At 36.7% G+C, this 14,937-nt stretch overlaps 1 protein-coding gene across 1 annotated transcript in view; it reads right to left on the reverse strand.

The window, feature by feature from the left end:
* Positions 1-11,703: 11,703 nt before the first annotated feature.
* Positions 11,704-14,937, reverse strand: part of RNF180 (ring finger protein 180) — a 279,926-nt gene continuing 276,692 nt past the window's right edge. Inside the window, exon 8 of the mRNA XM_007445646.1 lies at positions 11,704-11,932. Within this exon, the coding sequence (XP_007445708.1) occupies positions 11,733-11,932 (200 nt within the window). The 3' untranslated portion in view covers positions 11,704-11,732. The remainder of the gene's footprint in view (positions 11,933-14,937) is intronic.

Raw genomic sequence — 14,937 nt, forward strand, 5'->3', positions numbered from 1 at the left:
CTTTTTTTTTTTTTTTTTTTTTTTTTTTGTGGTACGCGTGCCTCTCACTGTTGTGGTCTCTCCTGTTGCGGAGCACAGGCTCCGGACGTGCAGGCTCAGCAGCCATGGCTCACAGGCCCAGCCACTTCGTGGCATGTGGGATCTTCCTGGACCGGGGCACGAACCTGTGTCCCCTGCATCTGTAGGTGGACTCTCAACCACTGCGCCACCAGGGAAGCCCTTAAATAATTTTTTGATAAATTCTAGACATTGGATAAATTTCTTATGCTTGGGGAAATATAATAAAAGATGACTGAGCACTATTTGCCAAGGCATAAGGCTAGGCTTGAGGGAAATATAAATAATTATAAGAAAGGTATAAGCAAAAATTCAAAGATAGAAAGCACGAAGTATATATTGTTCAAATTCTTCTACTTCACAATCTTTTTAAAAAATGGTTACATTTTATTGTCATAAACTGATTATTATTTAATCTTATCTTTCTTCACATTGCTTAACTTTTTTTTTAACATCTTTATTGAAGTATAATTGCTTTACAATGTTGTGTTAGTTTCTGCTTATAACAAAGTGAATCAGCTATATGTATACATATGTCCCCAGCTTCACAATCTTATTTCAACTACCTTTTCAGGTTTACTTTTCTCTCTTATTTCTATTCTATGTGAACCATTTTAATTAGTCAAATTGGCTTAATAAGTGTCCTGTAAAACATCTCATCCTTTCCTACTTAAAAAGCATTGTACCTTGGCATATAGAGCTCCTTTTATTTTGGTTTAGAAGTTTTATCCATTTAAAAAAAAAGTCACTTAGCAATAATTCAACAAAGATTGGACCGAATTTGGGATTATCATGTGTTTTAACCAGTCTTACTGTATGTATAGCCTTTGAAGAAGAATCAGATAAACCATCAGCAGTAATTGCAGTACCTGGCATAGTAGTATGACTTTGCCATATTTCTCAGGACATGAAAGAACATTTGCAACAACTTAGAACTGCAAGAAAACAAGGCTTAAGAAGTTTTCTCACCATTAGAGATAATGCATGTGAAAAATTTTGATTCTGATGGTAACGCTGTATAGGTAATGTGCTTTATTCAGTGTCAAAATGAATCTGACAAATTAACATACAATTTTAGCATTATTAAGCATAGTAACATAATTTTGATTGTTTTGTGTTGTTCTAGATTTCTAATTCTAGGGATATTGCTCTAAAAGTTCTTTTCATTTGACTCTTCTGAAGCATGTACCCTTCTGACTTTTCAGTGTGTTATGCAGAAAATAATACAAGTATGTTTGTGAACATGTTGCTTGTGATTTAAGTATATACATTACATAATGTTTCCTCTTCCTTCCATTGTTGCTTTAAAACCACTTAATTTTCACTCTCTGCTATGACTCTGACTCGATTCAGAATCAGAAAAAATAGATAAATGTATATAACACTGATCATTACTGTTTATTGTTCTAGCAATTTTGATGATGAAGTTGTAAGGTATAGCAATGGGATACTAAATATTATCTTTTTAGAAGTCCTGAGTTTTTCATGTTAATGAAATAGACCATGTAGACTTTGTATGACATTTGCTTACCTGTTACAATTTCAATTAAGATTTTTTTTACTAGAAAGAAATGAGACGGAATATTGCAGAATTTATCAATAAACTATGATAAACATTTATTCTGAAATAGTTTAAAATCAGATTGGGCCAAATTTATAATGGGTTTATAATTGGTTAGTTGACAAAATAATTATCTGCCTAAACATACCTCACCTTTGATAGTTTTAAGTTTATAATTTTTGAAAATAAAATGCACCTTCTGCCTTTTCTCAGCCACAGGATGTACATATAATAACTAGAGCAAAGAGACATTCTTTCCTAGGGAGGTCATGTGTGCCTTTCCCTAATTTGTAGAAGGAAAAAGACACACCCAGTTAATATGTAGGTTAGAAGTAGTGAACTGTGTACAATAACATAGTTAATATAAGTGGAAAGAACTTAGGTGGTGTAATTTTCTCTTAATTTCCCTCTACTTTTAGCTGTTAGTCATAGGAAAAGCAGACGTACTGATACACACGTATACTGATTATCTCTGAGTCCATAATAGGAAGCAGACAGGAGTAGAAAATTTTGCTTGTAACAGATGTAGCTTTCATTTGAATAATGAGATACCAAGTAGATTTCTGAAATTTTTTAAATTAGAAGGAATGTATATAGATTCCTAGGTAACAAGAAATTTCTTCTGAAATCCTCAGGATATGTGGTTGAAATTTAGTGAAGTTGAGATCATGGTCAAAACTTGAATTGAGCATCATTTGTAGAGCAAATGAATATTTATTGAGCATGTACTATTTTTGTCTGTTGAATGCATGAATGAATGAGGAGGCCTTATTAACTATGTGTTACTGTTGCATTTTACTGTGTGAAGCTGTACTATTTTATATGAAAGTTTTAGTAGAGGGAAATGCAGTCCAGGAGGTTAAAACCAAAGGGAGCTAATTCACAGAGAAAAGCTGAAATAAAAACGTCAGAAAGGATAAAGAGAAAAAATAGTATGTAATGAAAAGTGGAATATTACTTGGGTACACTCTAACTTACTATTTTCTTTAATAATTTATTGATATTAACTCTGAACAAATACATTATATGTTATAGACAAAATTTTACTTGGGAAAGATGGCACATGTAAAATGGTTTTCCAAATTGAGTTAATAAAATAGTAATTTCACAGTTAAAGTTATTTGCCTAGAAAGGTACCAGGTATAATGCTTTAAAAAGTACCTGTTATTTTAAAAGCATATTAATTTAGACAGAACTGAGTAAGAATTTATAACTTTCTTTGTATAATGCAGATATATAGTATATATAGTATATAGTATATAGTATATATAGTATATAGTATATATAGTATAAAATGATGAGAGTTAGAAATATTTAAGAGAACATTTTAAGTAGGCAGCTCATGCCATTTATATATTGACATGTTTATAAATCTTTAGTCTTTAAAGCAGAATGCTACTCTAGGTGAGGCCTCTTATAGTTTTCTCTTAATTATCTTGATGAGGTTGATAGTAATTTCTACTTTTTATAGCCTTGCAATTTACCACTCTACTTACTTGAAGTTTTCTGTGTTTTACTTTTTTTTCCCCCAGCAACCTACTTATGCATCACTTTCTATTAGCCCTCAATACAGCATCCAACTTCATTTTATTTTCCTAACATATATCCATTGGGGATAGGCTTCCTATTGGGAGCAGGGGTGTGCTGGTGAAAGCATGTATTTTTGGTTATTATTTTTTAATTAGATTGTCAGTTTTGTGTTGAAGTGAAGAGAGATCTGTATTAATTAATTCATTCAGATGTATTGAAAAAGATTTAATGACCCAAAAGGTACAAGTAGGTAGAAATAGGAAGTGATATAGATGATTAAGTTTTCAAACTTTACCACATAATAGATTTAACCTAGAGAACTTTTAAGGATCCCTATTCTTATACCAACTAAATTAGAGTATTTGGGGTAGGACTTAGGTATCAGTATTTTTAAGAATTCCCCAAGTGATTCCATTATGCAGCCAAATTTGAATACCAGTGACATATATCTGTGGTTGGATTTTAAAAAATATGTGACAAATACTCTATGAGGCCCACAAAGCTTCAAATATTTACTATACGGCCCTTTGCAGAAAAAGTCTGTTGACCCATGATATAGATTACTCTGTTTCATCAGACTAGAAGCATTGGTATCACATGAAGCCTTGTTAGAAATGCAGAATTCCAGGCCCTATCCCAGACCTTCATTTTAACAGGATCTCTAGGTGGTTCACATGGACATTAAAGTGTGAGAAGCACTGAAACATATCATGTTTGGATAATATTATTTATGAAGTATTAAGCTCCTTGATACTTTTCTGACAGAGGTAATCAAGAGTGACTACACATTTTATACATTTTTCAGTTCTATAATCTTTTTACCAAGGGTTATTTTTATATTTCTTAACCACCACAGAGATTTCTAGAGGGATAGATTAATAATTGTTCTATTAGAATCAGATTCCCCTTTCCTTGAATCTGGACTGGCCTTAGTGACATTCTGGATCAACAGAAAGCAGCAGAAATATCATTCCAGGACTGCTGAGGCTGGTGATGAACACCCCCTCTGGGAGTCCTGAGCTACCATGGATGTCTGACCACCCTGAGACTGCCTTGTTAGGCCACATGTGGGTGCTCCATTTGACCATTTCAGCTGAGCCTAAGTTTTAAACCATCTCTCCTAGGACACCAGCCATATGAGTGGAGCTGTCTTGGACCCTCCAGACCAGTCTACTGCCTGCTGAATATCACCAGGTGACCTCTGTTGATGCCATGTGGAACAGAAGAATCATCCAGCTGAGTGCTGTCTGAATCCCTGATGCACAAAAAATGTGAGATATAATAAAATGATTGTTTTCTTAAACCATTAAATTTAGGGTAGGTCGTTATTCAGCAATAGATATCCAGACCACCTACGTAGAACATTTTAAAACTTTTATGGTACTGCAGATGAATTATTAAAAGTTATACTATAAACTTTTAATTTGAGTTTATCCTTACTTTAAGATTGATCATTTTGTATAAATAATCCAGAGATAAAATATAGAGAGAGGGCAGTTAATTGAGCATACCATGTGTGATGGCTTTGTGGTATGTCAACTTGGCTAGGCTAAACTACATTCCCCAGAACTCCCTTTCCAAGATGTTTCTGGATAAGTAGGCTACAAGAGTTATTCTTTCACAAGAGTTGGAGGAGGGAAGGAAAGCATGAGCTAATTTGTACCATATACACACCTTCTCTTAATTATTTAATGAAACACTAATGTAGCTTCTCCCATGAAGAGATTTTTTTCAGACATAGTTAAAGTCCCTGATAAGTCACTGGGGAAATTATCCTGGGTGGGCCTGACAATCAGTTGAAAGGTCTTAAAAGAGGGTTGAGACATTCCCTGGAGAATGAAAGTCTACTTGTGGACAATAGCTTCGGCCACTGTCTTTTGGATCCCAGCCTTTTCGTGTTCTTCCATTTCTGTCTGCCCTATAGACTCTGGATTTGCTTAACCAGCACCCCAAACTGTGTAATCCATTTCGGTTCCTTGTTTTTTTTTTTTTTTGTGGTATGCGGGCCTCTCACCGCTGTGGCCTCTCCCGTTGTGGAGCACAGGCTCCAGACGCGCAGGCTCAGCGGCCATGGCCCACAGGCCCAGCCACTCCGTGGCACGCGGGATCCTCCCGGACCGGGGGCACGAACACGTGTCCCCTGCATCGGCAGGCAGACTCTCAACCACTGCACCACCAGGGAAGCCCCTAATCCGATAAGTTTTAAAGGCACTACCGAGCCTGTTTCCAGTGGTGAAAGGACACTGCTAGTTCACGGCATGACGTGGCAAAAGGGTTGCACAAATTATCACCTTTGGATACCTGCAATTGAGTACCTATAGACGGTGAGGCTCAGGGTGCCTAAGTATGAGCTCCTCTAGAACATTTCTGTCAAAATAAGGGGTACAGTGGAGTTGGTTGGTTACTCCTAATTGCCCAGGAGAAAGTGGCCAATGAAAAAGATGAACCCAGGGATTTAAATTCTTTGCTCAAGCTCTGCATCAATGACCTGAAAGCTTCTATATCTGCCCTCAAAGAAACCATATTCTGTAGCTGTACAGCTGTAGCTGTAGGGTTTCTGAAAACCAAAGCAAGAATCTCCTCCTGCAAGTGGCTAAACTACAATTCAAATTGAATTCCCAACGACCTCTGTTAAAGTTTGGTCCCTAATTGGGAAGGAATGGGTTCCTACAAATAGGAGGGGAATATATGGGTAGATTATGATAAAGATGGGGAATCTAAATAAATAAAACTGAACCATCTTTGCCAGAAGAAGCATCCCTTCCACTTCTGCCTGAGGAAGTGTGATAATTCATTTTGTGTGTCAACTTGACTGGGCCATAGGCTTTCCAGATAGTTGATCAAACATTAAGTGTTTCTGTGAGGGTGTTTTTTTGGATGAGGTTAACATTTTAAATTGGTAGATTGAGTAAAGCAGACTGCCCTCCATAATGTAGGTGGGCCTCATCCAGTCAGGTGATGGCCTGAATAAAATAAAAGACTGACTATTCCCCGAGTGTTCTCCTGTCTGACAGCCTCCAAACTGGGATATTACCTCTTCGTGGTTCTATAGCATCCTTCTGGCCTTCAGACTCATACTGGGATATTGGCTGTTTCTCGTTCTACAGCAGCTTCTGGAATTTGGACTTGAGCTGGGAGGAACAATGGCTCTGCAGATTTAGGATTTTCCAGCCTCCAATATCAGATGAGCCAATTCCTAATAATAAAGCTTTAAATAGATATCCTATTGGTTCTGTTTCTCAAGAGTACTTTGCCTAATATAGGAAGATGGCCCCTCTTTACCTGAAGAAGCTGGAATGGGTCTCTACTGAGTTACTTGCCTGCAAGGCACTCCTGACCCTCCTCAGGACCTACTTCCCAACATTCCTTTTTGTTTCTAGATCTATAACTAGACAAGTTGCAGAAGTTCTCAAAAGATGAGGTACTAGTTGTGATTCATGAAGAGGTGTGATACACACCAAAAACAACTGAATTATTTTTCATTTCATATAGACAGAAATCTAGAGGGTGTGTGTAAGAATGGATATTAAGCCTGTGTGGATCAAGGTGGGAGGATCATAAAGTTGAATCATGCTGTATTTATTGATACAGGCTCACTAACCAGAGGTTCTGGATTCACTGTTTCAGCTGAAGCAGTTAGGAAGGGCTACAACAAGTTGGTTGGTTGGTCAACTGGCTGGACCCAAAAGGTGGCCTACATTAAATGAAGTTGAAATGCCATGTTATATTGTAGACGAAGGTATCTGAAGGCTTAAGGAGATTGCAATGTTAGAGTATATCTATCCTGTAAGACCTGCTCTCCAACCCTGGAAAGACACAACTTTCGCAACTGCTGTGAAAAATAAATTTGTTGGGGGAGCCCCAGCATCCTTGAAAAGTTCTCTTCTCTTTAGGTCAAAGTGCTCTTCTCTTTAGGTCAAAAATTACAGAGGAAACTCTGCCACTGAACTAGGATTGCTAAATGCAGTGGAGATAATGGGATCCTGAGCTGTCAGGGGCTAAATGGTGGCACTTAATTGCTAAAAACAAGGTGTGCATGGTTACCATTATAAACAATGGAGTCAAATTGGTAATCAGACTAGTCTGACTTGCAGAGACTTATGAGGTTGGCTGGTTATCAAGAGGTCCCTAGAATAGGAAAAGATGGCCAGCCTTTTAAATTCTTACTTGATCTGTATAAGCAGAGTATTTCTAGCTTACTGAACAGATGTCTGAATTGAATTAAGAAAACACAGAGTCAATTTCTTCTATAAATTCTAGATTTGAGCCAGTTAACAGACTCAGACCCTCAGACACTGTTACACGGCCAAAAACATATACTGTTAATCCTTCTATGTCTTTCCCCAAAGGGACTTTTACCAGAAAAGTAATTCTGAGTAATGTACTTTAGCCTAGCCAAGTTGACATCCCACAAAGCCATCACAGTCCCTTGTCAAGTTGGAACTCATATATATCTTAAACCATCTCCTTAAACCATACTGCCTAACATGACACAGTTATCCTACATACAACTGAGGATACAAAGTCCTTGGGTGATGTTTCTCTTCTCCTTTGTAATTTAACTACTAAGATTAATGATCACAATACATCTTGTGATATTGATATAAAGGTAGCTATTTTTATGATGCTTTAGATGATAAGAGGATAAAACAGGAAGAAAAAATATTTGGTTAATACTTATACAAACATACTCATATCACAGTCCATTAATCACTATAGACATGTATCTCACAGGAAAAATGAATGACAGTACACTGCTTGAAATTCTGCCCATGGGGAGGACTTCCCTTCACCATCATCCTTCAGGGATGTCCAAAGGAAAGCTATAGAGTATCAGAAGTCCACTTTTGAGTGGTAGCTGAAAATCACACAGAGCTCTTTGTAAATCAGGCCTAACAGTTCTGTTCCTTGGTCAACTGGTCTTAGGTGTGAAGACATAGGTATGGGCTGAGAGAGTGAAGGTGATGTAGCAAAATAGAGTCCGTGGACATTTGGGCTACTTCCTCAAGCAACTTACTTGTGCCTTCAGGGCCTCCTCAAGTCTAATCTCATAAACACCACTTCCATTTGATAATGGAGTGCTGCTGTGCACACCCAACATGATGGCTTGGTGGATCAGACAGCACCAAGTTCATGATGGTAAATCAGGTATCATGGTAACTTAGTGGGTCCTGGCCAAATGTTCAGTCTCTACTAGGCCTCATAGCAGGCAAGCTGTTTCTCAAAAGAATAGTTATCCACAGAGGATGGTGTGGCTTTGCTCTAAAATCGTAAGGGTCTCTAGGAGATGGGTCAAAAAGGATCTTGCTGTGATTTATGTAATAGAGTGTTCTGCCTATGTTTTCCTCTAAGAGTTTGATAGTGTCTGGCCTTACATTTAGGTCTTTAATCCATTTTGAGGGTCTGTGCTGTGATTTACCTATTAAGGCTTGCTAAAGGCTTCAAACAGCAATCCCATCTACCTCTGACAATTCAAGGACCATTGGATGTGTAGGATCATATGGCCCAAGTGACCCAGCAGTTTGCATGGACCTGTTGAAGGGCCTTCTCTTGTTCTGGTCCCACTCAATACAGGCAGCTTTTTGAGTCATTTGGTAAATGGGTCAGAGTAGCACACCCAAACAAGGCATATGTTACCTCCAAAATTCAAAGAGGAACTGTGAACATCATTCTTCTCTTTTAGTGATAGGAGGGTCAGATACAACACCTTATCTATCTTGGAAGGGATATCTTGACATGGTACAGACCAATGGATTCCTAGAAATTTCACTGAGAAGGGATACCTCTGAATTTTTGTAAGAGAAGTCCCTAGATTAGGAATTGGACTTCTTAAGAAGGTGTCGTGGAAAGGATATAGCTTCAAGAACTAGGCGTGTCCGGGTGTGACTCCTGGCTGTATCACTTGGTAGCTGTGTGACTTGAGAATGCTCCTCCACACTACGATTTCTTTTTCTTTTCCTTTTCCTTTCCTTTCCCTTTCCCTTTCCTTTTCCCTTCCCTTCCTTTCCTTCCTTTTCTTTCTTTTCTTTTTTTTAGGTAAGAAATGGATTTATTTAGAGAGAAACACACTCCACAGACAGAGTGTGGGCCATCTCAGAAGGCGAGAGGCCTTGGGAGAAACATACTCTACAGACAGAGGGTGGGCCATCTCAGAAGGTGAGAGCGCCCAGACTACGATTTCTTTTTTAAAGGGTATTCTATTTATTTAAGGGTATTCTATTTATTTGTATTTAGTTTGTAGATACAGATCTATAAACTGATATGTATTACTGACCTAATAAGTATATTTTGGGAATCATCTTTGTTTCTCTGAGAAATCATATTAATAATACTATTTACTTCATGTATAATTATAATCAACTTTTAAGTAATTTAGGAATGAATGAAGGCATATTTGCTAGAGCTTATAAGCCAGGAGTTGCTTGGGAAATAGCTGCAATTTATTTTACAGTTCTTAAAATATGGCTCCCCCATACGTTTTGTTCATTTTTCCTGACATGTACTTCAAGAAGGCAATATTTTCTCTTATACCATATCATCTTTATTTTGAGTAATAAATTAGTGATTATAAATATCCATTTTTATTTCTGTAAGGTAATACTGAGCTTTGCCGACAATGCTGCTTCACCAAGATAACAGTTATGTCATTAGACTGCAAGCATAATATATATATTTTTTATTATAATGAGGAAAAATTGATCTCTGTGTTTCTAAAATGTATTTAGTTTTCTGCTTTCTGGATTTGATGATGTCTAATGTACACTATTTTCTTTCACAGATATAATTTTAAACACAATAAGGGCAATGTTAGAATAAAAAGGTGTATCATTCTTCCATATTTATTAGAACATCACATACTGTCAATTAAATGTTTTTATTCAAATATAGTCAGTAATTATGACAAATTTGGACCTTTCATAGACTGAACTGTTCAAGCCTGATCAACCTCAATTTGTTTGGATGGTGGTAGTATTTTTAGTGCCATGAGAGGTTTACCTACCTTATGTTAAAATATTCTTATTGCATTATCAGATATATGACATCACAGTACAGGAATGTTGAATTAGTAGTTCATAATAAAGACGCAGACATAGAGAATGGACTTGAGGACACAGGGAGGGGGAAGGGTAAGCTAGGATGAAGTGAGAGAGTGGCACAGACATATATACACTACCAAATGTAAAATAGATAGCTAATGGGAAGCAGCCCCATAGCACAGGGAGATCAGCTCGGTGCTTTGTGACCACCTAGAGGGGTGGGATAGGGAGGGTGGGAGGGAGATGCAAGAGGGAGGAGATATGGAGATATATGTATACATATAGCTGATTGATTCACTTTTGTTATACAGCAGCAACTAACACAACATTGTAAAGCAATTATACTCCAAAAAGATGTTAAAAAAAAAACAAACCCCAAAAAACAAAACAAAACCCTTTTTGTTCTAGGTTACACAAAGACCACCTAAGTGACTGAAATAAATAAGCTCACTTCTCTGTGCTTTAGTTTTCTCACTTTTAACATTGGAATACCTACCCAAATTCTTTCTTGTACTGGGATCATTCAGATCTCCTTTTTAAAAAAAAAAATTAATAAGGGAAAACTAATTCCAGGGATTACTGTAATAATAAATAAAAATAAATATCAGGTTTTCTTTCTATAAACCCATAAGCCTATTTCTAACAATTCTTTATTCCAGACATTAAATTAGTTAATAACAATGAAAAAATGTAAAAGCCACTCTTTATTGCACATTTACAATATATTTGACAATGTCCAAGTTAAAAGGATCACTAAATTAACTACATTTTGGACATGCATTGTTCTTTTAGGCTACTGAGTGTCTGTCAGTAAATTTTTAATTTCCTCAGGTGAATAATCCTGCAATTGGAAAAGTGTTAATATATTTTTCTAAGTATCTACTGGTGGGAATTAATCTCAGCTTTTTTTTTTTTTTTTTTTTTTTTTTTTTTTTTTTATTTCTGTTCTTGTAATAGTTTAAAATGTTGCACTAACGCTATTATTAGGTCTCTAAAAAAAAAGGAGTCAGCTGTCTTGGTAACAGAAAGGGACATAAGGACATACATAGAGATAATTGGAAACCAAAACTGAATATACCCTGCTAGATTAGTTTCCAGAGGATATGGTTTATCTTTAATGTATATAACTTGCCTGAGGATAAGTGATGATTGACTAAATATATTATCATTAATGATAATATCTACTCAGATTATCATTTAATTTTACATTTTTACTATTTTTAAGTGGAGGGAAAACCTCATTCTTTAAAATCAAGATAAATGTAAAAGTGACATTGTAAAATTAGAGCCACAAATCCCAAACCAAGAAGAACTATGGAATTAACAGTGTGTTGTTGCTAAGTGCTAGATAGATTAGCTCTTGAATAAAGTTGCGTTTGTTACATGAAAAACATTCATAAATAAGTCCATTCTCAGATTTTCTATAAACACCAACAATTTATATAATGCAACATTATAAAAAGTTCAAAGCACATTTAAAAAAATGTTTAAGTAATCATTATCTACATCATTTGTAATTGTTCAACCATAGTAAGGTATGAAAATTCCTAAAATGGAAAGAAAAAATAGCAAAGAAAGCAGAAAACAATGAATCCAATGACCCAGTTTACTGAATAAATATAGATGATCACCATATCCATGTCAAACCACCATCCACGGCTATCATCCTCAAAGTGCAGATAATCCATCCTATGTGCACCATGTGGAAACTGCCTTCTTGTAACTGGAGCTGCACGTCTGTGGAAACCTAGAAGATACATGAACATATTATTTAAAGCTCATTAAATTCAGTTTAAGTTCTCAGAAAGGAAGCTGCATTATGAACAGAAGTATCACGACCAGAGCATATCTTGATTTCATTGAGTGGTATATTATATTCCTGACAGTTTTTTTTTTAAATGATAAGCAACTATCAGAAGTCTTTTTTTTTTTTTTTTTCCAGTTAAGGGTTTTAAGGGGGGACAGTAAAATTAGCAAAGAGCATGGAATATGGAGTCAGGAAACTATCCTTTTTTAAAAAATTGAAGTATAGTTGATTTACAATATTAGTTTCAAGTATATAACATAACAATATTTTTATAGATTATACTCCATTTAAAGTTATTATAAAATATTGGCTATATTTCCTGTGCTATACAATATATCCTTGTAGCTTGTTTATTTTAATACATAGTAGTTTGTACCTCTTAATCCCCTACCTCTTCTTACCCCTCCTCCCTTGCCTCTCCCCACTGGGAACCTCTAGTTTGTTCTCTATATCTGTGAGTTTATTTCTGTTATGATATATTCATTCACTTTATTTTTTAGATTCCACATATAAATGATAATATAAAGTATTTGTATTTCTCTGTCTGACTCATTTCACTAAGCATAATATCCTCCAGGTCCATCCATGTTGTTGCAAGTGGCAAAATTTCATGCTTTTATTTATGGCTGAGTAATATTGCACTGTGTGTGTGTGTGTGTATATGTATCACATCTTTATCCATTCATCTGTTGATGGATGCTTACATTGATTCCATATCCTGGCTATTGTAAACAGTGTTGCTATGAACATTGGGGTGCATATATCTTTTTGAATTACTGTTTTTGTTTTCTTTGGATATATACTCAGGAATGGAATTGCTGGACCATATGGTAGTTCTATTTTTAGTTTTTTGAGGAACCTTCATACTGTTTTCCATTGTGGCTGCACCAATTTACGTTGCTACCAACAATGTACTAGGGTACCCTTTTCTCCAAATTTGTTATTTGTGGTGTTTTTGATGGTAGCCATTCTACAGGTGTAAGATGATACTCATTTGCATTTCTCTGATGATTAGTGATGTTGGGCATCTTTTCCTGTTCCTGTTGGTCATCTATAGGTATTCTTTGGAAAAATGTCTGTTCAGGTCGTTTGCCCATTTTTTAATTTTTTTTTTTTTTTTTTTTTTTTTTGCGGTACGCGGGCCTCTCACCGTTGTGGCCTCTCCCGTTGCGGAGCACAGGCTCCGGATGCGCAGGCTCAGCGGCCATGGCTCACGGGCCCAGCCGCTCCACGGCATGTGGGATCTTCCCAGACCGGGGCACAAACCCACGTCCCCTGCATTGGCAGGCGGACTCTCAACCACTGCACCACCAGGGAAGCCCTTAATTCGTGTTTTTTTTTTTTTTTTTGATATTGAGTTGTATGTTCTTTATGTATTTTGGATATGAACTCCTTATTGGTCATATCATTTGCAAATATTTAGGAGACTATTTTTGATCTGTCATTTACTTGGGGCAAGGTAATTTATCTCCCTGGGTCTCAGATTTCTCATCTGTATCATCTGATGACTTAATTCAAAAATTTGTGAGGCTCATTTTTTGATATTGAGCCACATGAGCTGTTGGTAAGTTGTGGAGATCAATCCCTTGTCAGCTGCATGATTTGCAAATATTTTCTCTCATTCTGTGGGTTGTCTTTTCATTTTGTTTATGGTTTCCTTTGATGGGCAAAAGCTTTTGAGTTTAATTAGGTCCCATTTGTTTATTTTTGTTGATTTCCATTACTCTAGGAGATGGATAGAAAGACATTGCTGCAATTTATGTCAGAGTGTTCTGCCTATGTTTTCCTCTAAGAGTTTCATAGCATCTGGTCTTACATTTAGGTCTTAAAATCAAAATGGATTAATTTTGTGTATGGTGTTAAAGAATGTTCTAATTTCATTTTTTTTCACATGTAGCTGTCCAGTTTTCCCAGCACCATTTATTGAAGAGACTGTCTTTTCTCCATTGTATGGTCTTGCCTCCTTTGTCGTAGATTAATTGACCACAGGTGTGTGGGTTTAGTTTTGGGATTTCTATCCTGTTCCATTGATCTATATTTCTGTTTTTGTGCCAGTACCATACCGTTTTTTGTTTTGTTTTGTTTTTAAAATTTATTTATTTTTATTATTTTTGGCTGCATTGGGTCTTCGTTGCTGTGCACGGGCTTTCTCTGGTTGCGGCGAGTGGGGGCTACTCTTCGTTGCAGTGTGCGGGCTTCTCATTGTAGTGCCTTCTTTTGTTGCGGAGCATGGGCTCTAGGCATGCGGGCTTCAGTAGTTGTGGTGCACGGGCTCAGTAGTTGTGGCATGCGAGCTCTAGAGCGCAGGCTCATTAGTTGTGGCACATGGGCTTAGTTGCTCCGTGGCATGTAGGATCTTCCCGGGCCAGGGCTCAAACCCATGTTCCCTGCATTGGCAGGTGGATTCTTAACCACTGAATCACCAGGGAAGCCCCTACCATACTGTTTTGCTGACTGTAACTTTGTAGTATAGTCTGAAGTCAGAGAGCCTGATTCCTCCAGCTCTGTTTTTCTTTCTCAAGATTGCTTTGGCTATTCGAGGTCTTTTGTTTCTATACAAATTTTAGGAACAACCTAATCAAAAAATGGGCAGAAGACCTAAATAGACATTTCTCCAAAGAAGACATACAGATGGCCGAGAGGCACATGATCAAGAGGTACAAGATGTTCAACATCGCTAATTAGTAGAGAAATTCAAGTCAAAACTACAGGGAGATATCACCTCATACAAGTCAGAATGGCCATCATCAAAAAGTCTACAAGCAATAAATGTTGGAGAGGGTGTGGAGAAAAGGGAACCCTATGCACTGTTGGTGAGAATGAATTGGTAGAGACACTGTGGAGAACAGTATGGAGGTTCCTTAAGAAAGTAAAAATAGAGCTACCAATTGATTTTGCAATCCCAATCCTGGGCATATATCTGGAGAAAAACATGGTTCAAAAGG

The sequence above is a fragment of the Lipotes vexillifer genome, unplaced genomic scaffold (assembly GCF_000442215.2).
Source record: "Lipotes vexillifer unplaced genomic scaffold, Lipotes_vexillifer_v1.1 scaffold563, whole genome shotgun sequence".
NCBI lineage: Eukaryota > Metazoa > Chordata > Mammalia > Artiodactyla > Lipotidae > Lipotes > Lipotes vexillifer.